At 41.0% G+C, this 15883-nt stretch overlaps 1 protein-coding gene across 2 annotated transcripts in view; it reads right to left on the bottom strand.

The window, feature by feature from the left end:
* LAMB3 (laminin subunit beta 3) overlaps positions 1 to 14967 on the bottom strand; it is a 110743-nt gene extending 95776 nt beyond the window's left edge. Inside the window, exons 1-3 of one of the 2 annotated variants that reach the window (XM_040337520.1) lie at positions 14726 to 14967; positions 8629 to 8677; positions 7701 to 7855 (exon numbers count right to left, since the gene is read on the bottom strand). In XM_040337520.1, the coding sequence (XP_040193454.1) occupies positions 7701 to 7855; positions 8629 to 8653 (180 nt within the window). In that variant the 5' untranslated portion in view covers positions 8654 to 8677; positions 14726 to 14967. The remainder of the gene's footprint in view (positions 1 to 7700; positions 7856 to 8628; positions 8678 to 14725) is intronic. The other variant, XM_040337521.1, reaches the window with a different exon arrangement.
* Positions 14968 to 15883: the final 916 nt, after the last annotated feature.

The raw sequence follows: 15883 nt of genomic DNA, 5'->3' as shown, positions 1-15883 counted from the left end.
TTTGTAGCTTAGCCGCTGAGTGATTGTTTTTTTGCAGTGCTTGGGTCTAGTGAAAGAATGGCTAGCTTCAGTAGCTAAGGCAGATGCTGATCAACAAAGCCCACTAGCGATTTGTAGCTGCATAGATGAGCATTGTAGCCAGCTACAGCAGTAAATGTGTAGCTAACTGCAAAGTGCCAGTGATTAGAAGCAAAGAGATTTGTAGCTAATACACATCATTATTTTCAAATTTGTAGTGTGGTCCAGGAAACAGTATGACCAAAAGCAGTAAGTAGCAGAGTAATCTTTATAACTAGGAAATATGTGATCAGCACAATTTGGCTTTCAGAAATTAAAAATGCTTTGGTAGTTAAACCAGTAAAGACATATGGGGGGGGGGCATGTCTGGATGCAAGACGAGAAGGACATGCTACTGTGGAGCTCCGCTTAGAGTGTTTTTCTGGCTCTGATCATTGACATTTGTTCTACCAGCCCCAACAGACAATATTTAGGATCATAAGGAACACGACTGTTAGTGACCTTAGCAATCACCTTGAGTACTTCTTTCCAATAAAGTTCAATTGCTGGGCAAACCCCAAAAATGTTGAAAAAGTCACCCGGTTGGTAGGAGCAACACCAGCACGCTGGAGAATGTGCCGGCGACATCTGGTGCAGCCTGTGAGGCGTGTAGTGAGCCCTATGCACAATTTTGTATTGGACCAGTTTGTTCCTTGCTGAGACCAGAGGGGAGAAGGTAAAGTCCCAAATCTCCCTCAAGTCGTCCTCGTCCAGCTCCCATATGTCCACCACCCATTTCCTGCGGAGGGAGGACAACTCGGGGGCGGCAGCAATCAGCAGGGACCCATAGAGCTGAGACGTGGGTTACTCCAAGTCCTTCACCTGAAGGGTGGATTCGAGCTCAGAGTATGCCAATACAACTGGTTGACCTAAGAACTGGCACCTATAGGCATGAGCGACTTGAAGATACCTAAAATGGGCCTGTGCAGGAACATTACATTTGGTGCGCAAAACGTGAAAGGGGATGAGCTCTCTGTTGGTAATAACATGTTCAAGGGTCAGTATTTTGTATTTGGCCCAGGCCTGTGGATCCGGGATGATATTGAACTGCAAATACTGTTTTTATACAAGCCAGGGCAAGCAGAATTGAAATACAAATTACTAATAGACTTTGGAAAAATGTAGCAAAACAGTATTATTTGTTAAATTTCAGATAGTGACTCTTGCCAATATAAATTATATAAAAATAGCATTCATTGGGTTAAGCATTTATAGACCAGGGTAACCAAATACAGGTATTTTTATGCCTATCCCTTAGGCCACAAGCATGTGTAAACTTTAACTGGAGATTCTCACGAGCAGGGAGGTTTATAATACAGATGTTACTGATCTTTTACATGTACATATGTGCAGATTTTTATTTATTTTTTTCATGTGTTTGGCTTAAATGTGGGACTGTTATATTGAGAGTGGCATCCATATTTAAATAAGGGGGCTGGAAAAATAATTTCTTATGAAAAGTTAAACATGTATTAACAGGTATCAGACAAGTTATAAATGCTGCAATCGCTATTCTGATCCTCAAGTGTTCGCCAAATGCACATATAAACATCTCTTTACAAAGGACAATGGAACCTATAATACATTTATGATGTAGATCCACTTTTTCTGGATACATTCCAGTGAATAGGCTGATTCCATCACTATAGGATTGTAGAAACTTGTTTCAAAGCAAGTGACACTGTAAACCCCTATGGCTCTGCATTTATAAATATGGGGGAGAATATGGGGACCTCCAACACCAAAGATATATCTACGGCATTTAAAACAGGATTTTGCCATATTCTAGTTTTACTGGAGCTTGCAAAAAAACACACTTAGATCCCATTGATTCTGGCACAGAATCCAGACAGTACACAAAGAAGATGTGGAGAGTGTGGCAAGCTTTGACCTCTGTGTCTATTACAAAACTTAACAGCACATGCACAGCCAAGCATCTACAAGTCATGAGCTTAATTACCATTTATAGGCAAGCAAGAAATTAAAAATAACAATAATTAGAGGATGAAAACAGCATGACGGGTTACCTAAAGCGCCATCTATTTTCTTTTTAAATAAGTCATCAAAACAAATACATTGAACCTTTCAAATTTCATAGTGTTGAATATAATCGCAGTAGCACTTATTTACAAAAACTGTGCAATAAAAACTGAGTCTAAACCAGAGAAAGGGGCAGATCCTCATACAGCGGCGCATTTATGCGCTGGGCGTAGCGTTTCTAAGATACACTACGCCGCCGTAACGTACTTTTTTTTTTTAATCCACAAAGAATCCGCGCCGTAAGTTACGGCGGTGTAGTGTATCTTTGGCGGCGTAATGGCACGGAATTCAAATGGCTGTGATGGGGGCGTGTTTTATGTAAATACGTTGTGACCCAACGTAAACAACATTTTTTTTTAACTGTGCATGCGCCTTCCGTGGGGGTATCCCAGTGCGCATGCTCGAAATTAACCCAGAACAAGCCAATGCTTCCGATGGTGACGTCATTCTGCGCAAATCCCTATTCGCGAACGACTTACGCAAACAACGTAAACATTTCAAATTTCTACGCGGGAAGGACGGCCATACTTAACATTGAGTACGCCTCATAACAGTAGCTTTAACTATACGCCGGAAAAAGGCGAACGCAAACGACGTAAAAAAAAGAGCCGGCCAGACGTACGTTCGTGGATCGCCGTAACTAGCTAATTTGCATACTCGACGGGGAATTCGACGGAAACGCCACCTAGCAGCAGCCAAAAAATTGCAGCTAGATCCGACGTACCCCTGTCGGATCTAGCCGAGATGCCGTCGTATCTTGCTTTGAACATACAAAACAAAGATACGACGCGCAAAATTCGAAATTACGCGGCGTATCAAGAGATACGCCGGCGTAATACTTTTGTGGATCTGCCCCAAGGTGTTCAAAGTTGCCAATCAGGTTGAATCCTTCAAATGGATCAAGTTCAAGATTCTGTAAACTTATCTTTAGATATGGTCATCCCTAATTATCTATTAAGTGTAAAAAGACTTTAGGAATTTTTTAAGCTACCGATGTAATCTCTGGGTACAAAATTAGAATATGATGTATTTCAGATGATAATGTTATGGGGGACTCCCAATAACATGCATCAGTCTTACTTCAGCTAAGAGCCTCAATCTATGTTTCAAGCCAAGTGTAACAAACAAAGGAATATGGAAGGCTGTAAAGTGGGTGAAGTGATACTTATTTAAATAATGTAAGAAGCCCTACATGTAAGTTTATGTTTATTAGTCTATAGCTGTACGTTTAACCCATTGGCGCCGAGCGTACGCATATATGTGGCCTTGGCTTTAGGGGGTTATACCGGGATGATGCCTGCAGCTGACATTTTGTAGAGCAGGCGGTCGGCTAAAAGCTGCTTGGCTGTTATACCAGAGGAGCGGGAGGGGACATCCCCCCTCCCATCCCCTTCCGCCACTCTTACTGGGACTCCCGTCCCACCAGGAGACCCAATCCGCAATCTGCCACTTCCGGCGGCTAGAGACAGACTGGTAAGAAGCCGGAAACGGCTTTGTTCGAGTCTCCTGTATGTAAACACGGAAGCGACGTCACAATGTTTATTCGGCTGCCAATGGCGCCAGTTTAAAAAAAAAATACAGTACTCAGAATCAACGTTTTTGTCGAGCTGAATACTTTGAAGGCATGATATACATTTCAACACATATGTGGATTATAAGGTTTGTGATGCTGTGATCACACGCTCTATTGTAAAAAAAACTTTGTTAGCACATCAACACATTTTTTATTTTGTGTCATTGCATCAAGGCACTCAAACATCCAGATAGCGCAGCATTTCCTCTATAAATATTGCATTTGCATGATCGTATGGGACGTAAACAGTGCTAGCAACTAACCTGATAAGAGGTGTTACATATTTACAGATTTTGGGTAGCTCGCTAGATTTCTTGGTTTTATAAAGTTACCTATATAACAATTTTGTCTATGACTGTATAGACAATTCTGGGGGAACATACTACCAGTATGATACATTTGAAAATTCAGCTGCCAGTTAAATTCAAGTCACAAGGGAGACATGTAATAGCTCATTTAAAAAAGAAGAATGGATTTTTTTTCCACCCATCATACTTACCTAGGTGAATGCAGCATCGGACCAATGCTGTATCCATCTCTTTGGTTCCTCTGCACTGAGAACTGAGCTATCGAACATCGCAGATGGCTCGGTTCTCTCAGCTCCCCTGTAAGTCAGCAGCTCTCCGCTCTGCCCCCCATGCTCACTGGAGCGCTGAGCTGTGGATGGGCGGGGAGAGGCCATCTCAGACTCTCAGCGGCTCACTAAGAGGCTGAGATGGGCAACATTCCAGGCACCTGGTGCATCCAGACTTCCATTATCAGGATGACGTGGTGCCTGGACTGATTCCTGTGATGTCAGCAGAGAGCATACTTCAGTCCGATCTCTGCTGAAAACGGGTCACAGGAGTGCAAAACAAATTGAACTCCTGTGACCCATAGGAGAAGCCCAGCCAAACCAGCTCTGGCTGGACTTCTCCTTTAAAATCCAAGTGTTAGAAAGACCAGACATATTTTACACAACCAGTCTGCAGTTCCATCCCTTCTAACTCTGTGCAAGAGGCAGTGCCCTCTGAGCTATTCCCATTGTGAACTACTCATTTGTGTTTGTTAAAAGGGCTCAAAACCAAAACCATAGTCCCACATCTAGTATTAAAACTTTACCAGCTGAAAGTTATGTAAGTGTATAAAAGGGCACTTGTTATAAATGGATCTGCTGGCAATAACTTGATTTCAAATACTAAAGACAGGCATTTTCATTTGCCAAACAGTCATGGATTAATAGGAGGCTACAGTGTCTCAATGTTCCGGGTAAGGGTGATAGTATTCTTTATGAAAACGAACAGAAGGGAAAGATTGTATTTACAATAAATCCTTTAGGCTACCTTAAATAAAAGTTACTTCTAAAATATTAGAATCCCTGGAAATTTTCTATTCTCTATGAAAAGTAACCAAAAACAAAGCCTTATTGACAATGAATCCCTTAACACACCAGATAGGAAACGGATAAAGTTGTGGAGACGTTTAAAGCAGGGTTAGGTTATAAAAAAAATATTCCAAGCTCTGACCATCTAACAGAGCACTGTTCAATCCATCATCCGAAAATGGAAAAAGTATGGTCCAACTGCAAATCTACCAAGACATGGCCTTCCACATAAACTGACAGGCCAGGCAAGGAAAGCATTAATCAGGGAAGCAGCCTAGAGGGCCCATGGTAACTCTGGAGGAGCTGCAGAGATCCACAGCTCAGGTGGAATAATCTGTCTATTAGTTGTGTGCTCCACAAATCTGGCCTGGCCTTTATGGAAGAATGGCAAGAAGAACGCCATTGTTAAAAGAAAGCCATAAGAACTCAAGTTTTCAGTTTGCGAGAAGCCATGTGGGGGACAGAGCAAACATGTGGAAGAAGGAGCCTAAAGCAAAACGCTATGTGTGGCAGACAATTAACACGGCACATCACCCTGAACACACAGGGAAGCTGGTCAGAGTTGATGGATAGAGCCAAATACAGGGCAATCTTAGAAGACAACCTGTTAGAGTCTGCAAAAGACTTGAGACTGGGGTTGAGGTTCACCTTCCAGCAGTACAATGACCCTAAACATACAGCCAGAGGTACAATGGAATCGTTTAGATCAAAGCATATTCATATGTTAGAATGGCCCAGTCAAAGTCCCGACCTAAATCCAATTGGGAATCTGTGGTAAGACTTGAAAATTGCTGTTCACAGATGCTCTCATTCCAATCTGACAGAGCTTGAGCTATTTTACCAAGAAGAATGGGCAAAAAGTTCACTCTCTAGATGTGCAAAGCTGGTAGAGACATCCCCAAAAGACTTTCAGCTGTAATTGTAGTGAATGGTGGTTCTACAAGGTATTGAGTCAGGGGGGCTGAATACAAATGCACACCACACTTTTCACATATTTATTTGTAAAAAAATTGAAAACCATTTACCATTTTCCTTCTACTTCACAATTATGCACCACTTTGTGTTGGTCTATCACACAAATACCCCAAAAAATGCATTTATGTTTTCGGTTGTAACATGACAAAATGTGGAAAATGTCAAAGGGTATGAATACTTTTTAAAGGCACTGTAATTATCTGGCAACATTGGCATCTAATCATGACAGCTTTTAACAAAGTACTTTAATCATAAGGAAGGAGGTGTACATATATGTGATTCCTATTTGATTTTGCTGTTTTAATAAATGTTATTTCGCAATGGGAGGCACAGTGTAAGATACCATAACACCTTAACATATATCTATAGCATTATAGTTTATGATAGAATGATGAAGGATTAAAACTCCCGTCAGGCTTTACTACCATTGGAGAGAATCTTTTAGTTCCCGTATGGTAAAAAGGCTGTCCCTTGGACAGAAAGTAAGGAAAAGTCTCTAACAGCTACACACAGAGAAGTAACTGTATATATATATATATATATATATATATATATATATATATATATATATATATATATATATATATATATACTTTTGAATTTTTCATTGTTTCCCTGTTATAGAGGAATGCTGGACATGTGCCGCGGTTCCACTCTCTGATAAGCTTGTCTGTAAGGTCTGTCTCAGGGACTACACAGCTAACCAGGCATGATCCCTGCTCACCTGGTTCCGCAAGCTGCACAAACATTGGATTTAGACCCTGACACCCCGGATCCGTCAGCTGTTAGTACTCCTTTGACTGCATCAGGAAGAACAGCTAGACAAACTTCACCGGAAGATCTGTCTGAGGAGTCCTCAGATGATTCTGAACCGTCCTGTTTCAATTTTTTCCTGGCCATTGCCTAGGAAGACCGGGAGGAACCTCCTCAAAAGGACGTGTGGAACAAAACTGACAAAAAGTTTTCTCTAGCCCGTCTAATCAAGCTGTATCCACTAGCAGATTCAGATACTCAGTCCCTAAGTTCAATGCCTATGGTTGATGCAGCTGTGGTGCGTCTGGCAAAAAATGTAACCTTGCTGATGGAGGATTCAACGTCATTCAAGAATTCCCTTGATAGACGAATTGACCTAGACCTCAAAAGGAGCTATCTAGCGGCAGGAGCGGCTTGTAGACCAGCCATTGCACTGACATTTGTTGAGACAGCCCTGCACCAAGACGTCCCCAAGGACGACATAATCAAGGCTCTGGAGGAGCTTAAGTTGGTGGCGGATTTCGTAGGAGAAGCCGCAATCGACATGATCCGTTGTGCAGCCAACTCAATGCTGCACTCAGTCATGGCAAAACAAGTCTTATAACTAAAACCCTGGACAGCCGATCTGGCATTGAAAGGTGAAGGAAAATCTCTAACAGAGCCACTGATAGAAGTATAATATTATTGGGTTTTAAACCACACAACAATATAAAGAAAAACAACACAGAGGACTCTTTAAGAAAGTATGTTTTAACATAAGCCTTCTCCACTTTTTGTAAGCATCTTTCCCGCATACAAATCTTACTAAATTTAACAGACAAACTCTGTATAACAATATCTATATAAAATAAGGACTATGCAGCTTACTACACAATACCAGCTATCAATACACAAGTAGGAGCATATCGGAGTTTAAAATCCTCTAATATAAAGACATACCTCTCCGAAGGGTGTACAGTAGCTTTCAGGACTCTCCATTCCACATGTTGAGGAAGCTTTTAGGAGATTGGTTCTTCCAATCAATAGGTCTCCCGCTGCAGGGTAGCATGCTCCACGAGCGCAATCTTGCTGAGCATTTGCAAAGGACAGAAAACCTATGAAAAGGTAAAACCATGCATTTTTTCAAAAGAATTAATATATTATGAACATTACATTAAGAAATTATAAAATACAGAAATGTCATAGCAGAAGACGGAAGAGGACGGGAGAAGGGAGAAGACATTGAGGACTTGGAGGACAGCGTTGACCCGAGACAGGTAAGTGCCGGGCGGGGGGGCACACTGGCGGCATTTGATGGGGCAAACTGTCAGCACACTGGCGGCATTTGATGGGGCAGACTGGCAGCACACTGGCGGCAATTGATGGGGCAAATTGTCAGCACACTTATGGAATTTGATGGGGCACACTGGCAACAATTGATAGTTACAGTAGCTGCATTTAATGGCACAGTGGCTGTGTTTGATGGGGTTTTTTTTTTAGTTTGTTTGCGCCCCTCAAAAAAATCTGAGCACAAACCGCCACTGCTATAGACCACATGCCCACTATCACGCTGGGCATTTTGAAAATGAGGTACCACTTTTGTGGTCTTTTTTATAATACACCATCCTATGTCTGAAAGCATGCACGCTGCAATCACCATAGTTGAAGACCTATATTTGTAATCGCTTGCAATGGAGACAGCCTAGCGTGCCAGGCTTCACATTTATTTTTACTCTATTTAATATTGTTGTAAAGAAATCTGTGAAGACTTTCATAACAAACATTACGTAACCTAACATTTACTAATGCGCTGAATAAAACGCACACACGAGTATATGTGGAACAAAATAATCTACCCTAAAGGCATAACAAACAAAGCAAGGCTTACCAAAAAGTACAATACACAGCCACATTCTTTGTTCTTCAGCACTGCACACCTGTAAGTGAAAATTGTAAATGTGAACGTAAAGTTTTGGACTTCAAAGCACAGTCTGATTTTATAATTATATCATATGCAAGGATTTATTGGGAAACACAAAAAAAAATGAATTAAAGCCCAACTGAACCTCTATTTAATACTAGTAATTTTAGAGTCAAAAAGAAAGAACATGTCTGCACACTGGAAACCTGGCCCACTGCACTCACACACAGCCCAGCTGTATGGATCTCCAACAGTCTAACCTCCACTCCAATCCACAGTGCTTCAGTCAACAGCGATGTTCAAGGAGTGTGAGCATTGCTGATTGGATCCCAGTAGCTGGGAATGTGTATCAGACCACTCGATGACCAAACAACTATCAGCAGACTGGCTCTCCACCAGCACACAGCAGTTTTCTATAGAGTTAAAGTACACACAATAACAATTAAAAAATAATAATAATAATGATTACTTTTTTTTAAGCCAGCCTGACTGCATCTTACTATTAAAACATAAAGGCTCAATTGGGTTTTAGCCCTGGTTCACACTGGGCTGCGAGGGTGAAGCCGTGCGAGTTCAGCTGAACTTGCACGGCTTCACTCCCACTGGCAGTCCCGATTTCGGCCGCCATTTAAGAGACATCTGTGCAGGTTGAAATCGGTGCAGCGCCGCAGATGCGGCGTCGCACCGATTAGGACAGTGTCATTGCCGACAAGTGCCAGCAAATGCCGCCGATTTGAGATGCGATTTCACATGTGAAATCGCATCTCAAATCGAAGCAAATCGTACCCAGTGTGAACCTGGGCTAAATCTGAGAATCACAACACTCTAGCATGAATAATTAGACAGGTATATAACAATTTAGTTTAGGGGGATTTGTTACAATTCCTGGACCAGTTGTTTATTTTTTATTGTCACATTTTAGAAATAAACATGATTTGTGGCCTACATACATGTAAAACATTCAAGATATGATGATGTTATTCTCATGTACATTTACCCATAGACAGGAAATAACTACCAGTATATATTTTAGGTATGCCACTGATTTCCAAAAACTATTAACTATTCAACAAAAATATTGTTATATTAAGTTATTACACTGTTACATCTTTGGCCAACATAACACCTAATATCTATTTAAGCTGTCCAAACCCTGGCTTCTTTTGGTACAGGGCTAAAAGAAAATGTTCCAATCAGCTGACCTTCTTGGGGTTAACCTTCCAAAATAGAGACAGCTACTATTAAAACCCCAATATATGTCCCGCAAACACACACAATCCATTTAAAAGGTAACAAATCTTATATTTTCAATCACTTGACGAATGTAACCCTATACACGCTGTAAGGCCTCGTACACATGACCGAGTTTCTCTGCAAAAACCAGCAAGAACCTTGCTGGGAGATATTTTTTTGCCGAGGAAACCGGTCGTGTGTACATTTTCGTCGAGGAAACTGTTGAGAACCTCGACGAGCCAAAAAGAGAGCAAGTTCTCTATATTCTCGACGGGAGTCTGATTTGGCTCGTTGAGATTCTCGACGGGCTGGTTTTCAACGAGAAACTTGGACGTCTGTATGTTAAGAAACCCGTGCTTGCTCAGATTAAAGTATGAGACGGGAGTAAAAGTAGCATTTGTAATGGAGATAACACATTTTTAAAGCTGTAACAGACTGAAAAGTGCAAATCGTCTCTTACCAAACTTTTATTTAACACGCAAACACATGAAATTAGCAAAAGCAGCCCCAAGAGTTTAGCCAGGGGAATCGAACTTCCCCTGCTGTTGTATGTGTTGTATGTCACCGCGTTTGAGAACGAGGAGATTTTGGCTTGACTGTGTGTACGCAAAGCAAGCTTGTCCAGTTCCTCGACAAGCCTAACAAGGAACTCGACAAAGAAAAACGATGTGTTTCGCCCGTCGAGTTTCTCGGTCGTGTGTACGAGGCCTCAGATAAATCTAATGCAGGTTCTAGCTATCCAAAACAACCAAAACATTTTGGCTGGACTTTCACCATGGTGCAATTAAGCCCGTTCTACAGTTTATATGTTTGGTGGAGTTAGGCCTAAAAATATTGCCATGACAGTACACCTTGACATGTCAGTTATATTTAAAGTGGTTCTAAAGGCAGAAGGTTTTTTATCTTAATGCATTCTATGTGATGTTGCACAAGAGACTCTAGCTGTCTAGGACTCAAACCTCCTGATTGGCTTAGACACACAGCGGGCGCCAAATGGCTCCTGCTGCTGTCAATCAAAGTCAGTGAGCCAATGAAGAGAGAAAGTGGAAGAAGCCGAGCCGCAGCTTCATGTCTGAATAGACACACAGATCAGTGGCTTGGCTTGGGTGGCCCCATTGCAAGCTGCTTGCTGTGGGGGCACTTGGCAGGAGGGAGGGGCCAGGAGTGCCAACGAGGGGCCCGAGGAGGATCTGGTCTGCTCTGTGAAAACCACAGAGATGGTAAGTATGACATGTTTGTTATCTGCAAACAAAAACAAAAAACAAGACTTTAAAGGGGTTGTAAAGGTAAATGTTTTTTTCACCTTAATGCATCCTATGCATTAAGGTGAAAAAACATCTGACGGTACCGGCCCACCCTGAACCCCCGTTTTACTTACCTGACCCCTTGAAAGTCCCACGCGCGCCCACGTGATCCTCTTTGGTTCCCAGACTGGCCGTTGATTGGCTAGGCTGGACAGATTGATAGCAGCGGATGACGCAGCGTGCTGGGGGGCGGGGCCAAGTGATACAGTCGGCGGCTATGCCCGCTGCTGTAGCGCGCTCGCAAACGCTTTCCACCATACGAGGGAACTCGCATAACGGTGGAAAGCTTTTGCGAGGATGAGCCGAGACAGCTGCCGAGGGACCCCAGAAGACCGGATTCGGGGACACTCTGTGCAAGACGAGCTGCACAGTGGAGGAAGGTATAACATATTTGTTATTTAAAAAAAAAAATTTGCCTTTAGTGTTCCTTTATTATTACGAGTTGATGTGAGGGCAATTGAAAATATTTCTGCTCTGCTTAGTTAAAACCAAATTAGACAATGAACAAACAATTTGCAGTCATCTTTGCCACTAGTACAGGGAATACAGTTTGTGGCAATAAAGTCATGTTTTCGATTTACAAGAGCACGTCATAGTAATGTGGTCCCTTATTATATTTTGGGCCTTTCTTGCTTATTATCTTAGATGAGATCACTCAACGTTGTAAATCCTTTTGTTCAAAAAAAATGTCCTCAATGCATGGATTATTATTATTATTATTATTATTATTATACAGGATTTATATAGCGCCAACAGTTTGCGCATCGCTTTACATCAGGGAAGACAGTACAGTCACAATACAATCAATACAGGAGGGATCAGAGGGCCCTGCTCGTTAGAGCTTACAATCTAGAAGGGAGGGTCAAGTGGAACAAAGGGTAGTTAGCTGTGGGGGATGATCAGATGGACTCAGATGAAAAAACAGTTATGTGTGGGAAGGGTAGGCTTCTCTGAAGAGAAGGGTTTTCAGGGATCCTCTAAAAGCTGATAGAGAAGGAGATAGATCGATAGATTGGGGTAATGAGTTCCATAGGCATGGAGAGGCTCTAGAAAAGTCCTGGAGACGAGCATGGGAGCAGGTGATGAGAGAGCTAGAGAGTAGGAGGTCTTGAGAAGAACGAAGAGAACGTACAGGTTGGTATTTGGAAACTAGGTCAGTGATGTAGCTGGGGGCAGAGTTGTGGATGGCTTTGTAGGTAATTGTTAGTATTTTGAATTTAATTCGTTGGATGAGCGGAAGCCAGTGGAGGGATTGACAGAGAGGAGTAGCAGAGACAGAGCGGTTGGTAAGGTGGATTAGTCTTAGCAGCATTCATGATGGACTGAAGGGGGGATAGAGTATGCAGCGGTAAGCCAATGAGGAGGGAGTTGCAGTAATCGAGGTGAGAGATGACCAGGGAGTGAATTAAGAGTTTTGTGGTGTCATTGGTTAGAAAGGGGCGTATTTTGGAGATGTTGCGAAGGTTGAGGCGGCAAGATTTGGACAGTGATTGAACGTGAGGCTTAAATGTAAATATAATAATATAAACTTTATTTGCACAATGGTGGGCTATATGGCCAACAAACAACATCTTATCAGTTTTTACTATATACTGTAGTCTATATGAATATACATACAATATAGTGTTATAGAGCAGAGCAAAGAGTACAGTAATGTGAAATCAATCTTCTGATTATTCCTAACTAAAAAGGGTTACATCTCCTCTGGGTTATTGAACTTTGCTCATCTTCAATTTACTTAATAAGCCTAATAAACCTTTGGTTGTGTATAAGACTAATGGAAATAAATAGTTTTCTTGGTTTAATACTTTTGTCTTAGAAATAATGTTTCCTTTTTTTTCCCCTCTATCCTTTTTCTTTTTTGTTCTAAATATGGATGTAGAAAACTGTAAAGCCTGTGTCCCAGTATAAGAGAGTTTGTTGAGAGGACATCGCTATGGTTTACTGTTTGGGCATAGTAGAAAATATATATATATTTTTTTTTATTATTTATTCTTTATTAATTTTTCTTTCATGTATTAACAATTCAGTAGCAAAATAGTCATTATCTATATCATAGAATCAAAAAGTAAGCAAAGAAAAAAAACACAGCAAAAAGAGAACTAGGAAAAAAACAATAAGGGAGAAAAATAAGGGAAAAGGAAAGGACCTTTATCCCAATTGCTTTTCCTAGTTCCAATATTGTATACATAGCAATGCTCATTAATCCCCCCCCCCTCTCTTCCCCCCCTCCCCCTCATGTTACTATTAAGTTAATCTCAATGTAATTAAATTCATAGATCGTTTCTCTCGACCATTTCTTTCATTTCACGTTGCTTCACTTGTTAAATTCAAAAGACATGTTGCAACAAAATTTTCTAATGTACAAATTTCCTATCAACTACTCTATTTTTAATTATTCTCCAGTCCTCCTATATATTTTCCTCTCTAAAGAGGGGAACCCATTTTTTCCAACCAGGGCCTCCACAACTTCTCAAATTCCTTGAGGTTACCTCTTTTTGTATAAACTGCTCTTTCTTTAGAGATGGTCTCATTTACTACACTAATCCAGTCCCTTAATGCCGGGGGTGTTGTCAACTGCCATCTCACTGCTATAATTTTTCTGGCTTGGAACAGACATCTTAACATTACAACTGTGGTATTCTGTGGTATTCTTCCGCTCCTCCCATTCCTTCGTATATACATGTATACATAGTGCGGCCTCCATCTCCAGGGTTATTCCGAATATCTTGCCCATGATATTAAGCACTCCCTCCCTCCTGTTGACTCTTTTGCTTATCTGTCTATATAGTTTGATTATAAGTCCCTTAGTTGAGCCTGCCTGGAGTATATTTTGAAAGAGAGGCGTTTTATTCCACTCTAAGGCTTGTATCCTAAATTGGGATTCAAGGGCATGCCCCACCTGTAAGTACGGTAAGTGTAAAATGAGTGTTGTGGTATGTTAAATTCCCATCTCAAGTACAAGAAATGTTTAAAGTTGTTACCATCATACAACTGTCTCAGCCTTTTAATGCCTTGTGTTTCCCATTCTTTGACCTTTCCTATCAGGAGGATTTCCTGCAAATTCCTATTGCTCCAAAGGGGGGTATATTCAGTTAGCCCAGTATATCCCATCTGTTTTTTAACTGTTTTCCATATTTGTGTTATCATTTTTATTGTTGGGTTCCTATAACAGAAGGAGTCTGCCACATAAAATAATGTTTAATTAAATTAGATACTTTTATGTATAGTATTAATATGATTACTAGCTACTTTTTTACTAAAACATTACCAAAAAGATCACTAAAATTCATCTCTTCAGTCATAACCAGGTTGTCTCTTATAAGTACTTGCAAATATTGTTATCTTTAAGCTCTGATGCACTTGCAGGAAGAAAACTATACAGATTATTTTCTCTCAACGTACATAAAGAAACGTCCCTGTAAACTTTCAGTGGAAGACTTCTCCCTTTATACGAAAATCAGCCTCAGGTCACTAAAATGTGCAGGATAAATATGTGTAGCTTTCAGCATTGTATTTAGACTCACCTTGACTTTCGCTTTCCTGATATCCAATTCTGTGAAGTTGTTTCCTCCTCCACCCCAAATCACCACTGTAATTCTCCTTCTTGAGCTGGGTTTTTAAAGCCAGGTACACCTACAAGTCTACGCAGTGTAAGTGATAAGGGTGTGTGTCAGTATCCTCATTAGACATACACACCCAAACATGGTTACTCATCACATACCATACCTTAGACACAGCACACCAGCTGCACAGGTAAAGCTCTATGCACAGGATATCAAGCTACTAAATCTGCCCAAGATGAGACTGCCAGCCTTTCTGGCACCGTGACAGTTAGTTATTATGAGCCTAACACTCATCCACAGGTTTGAACAAAACTGTAACACTTAGGAGTTACCCATAACTTCTGGGAGGAGGGCTGGCATGGCAGTATTGCTTTAACATCTATAGATTCTACAGTACTAAGAAGTTAGTGACCTGGTGTGAATTCTAAGCTCTAGCTAGAATTTTTTAACTCTTTTTTTAAAGCTCAATAGAAAAAAAAATGTCTCTGAAAGATCACTGATACTGCAGCTATAGATTTATTAGCCAGTGGATGTGGAGAGAAAGATCGTTCTGTAGAAGTGCAGAAACCTTTAACAGCCAATAAGAAGAATTTTTTTTACTGTAAGTTTAATTCTTTATTATATAGCAAGTGCTTACCTTTTGGCGAAGGTTATGATACAGGTGACACAATTTCTCCTTTAATGGTTTATGTAAGAATACTCTGCAGTTACAATATTATGGAATTATTCTCCTTATTTACATCTGAACAACACAGTACATATTGTATAATAAAAAAATACAGAGTAATGATGCAGGGCTCATATATGGGAGGTTTTGCAAGGCATAGGGGTCCTCTGTGCCCCTGGTGGCTGCTCAAATCTCTGTAGAACTCTGTGTCCATGTTGATTGCCCCCAGAGTCCATGGCAGAAAACACATTAGTCCTTCGCCAGGCTCCCCCCTAGCCCCAGTAATAAACAGTGATCTTGTGATATCTTTGTTTACTACTGTCAGCTAACCAGGAAGTGATTGAGTGATCTCTGTAGTGTCATCTGCCGCCCAATGGAGCAAAGGCACTGATCCTTGTGTACAGTGACAGCCTCAGTCACTTACCCACCTAAAATTACATAATACTGCTCTT

This window comes from Rana temporaria, chromosome 2 (genome assembly GCF_905171775.1).
Source record: "Rana temporaria chromosome 2, aRanTem1.1, whole genome shotgun sequence".
Lineage (NCBI taxonomy): Eukaryota > Metazoa > Chordata > Amphibia > Anura > Ranidae > Rana > Rana temporaria.
This window is presented reverse-complemented; position numbering and strand designations above follow the sequence as displayed.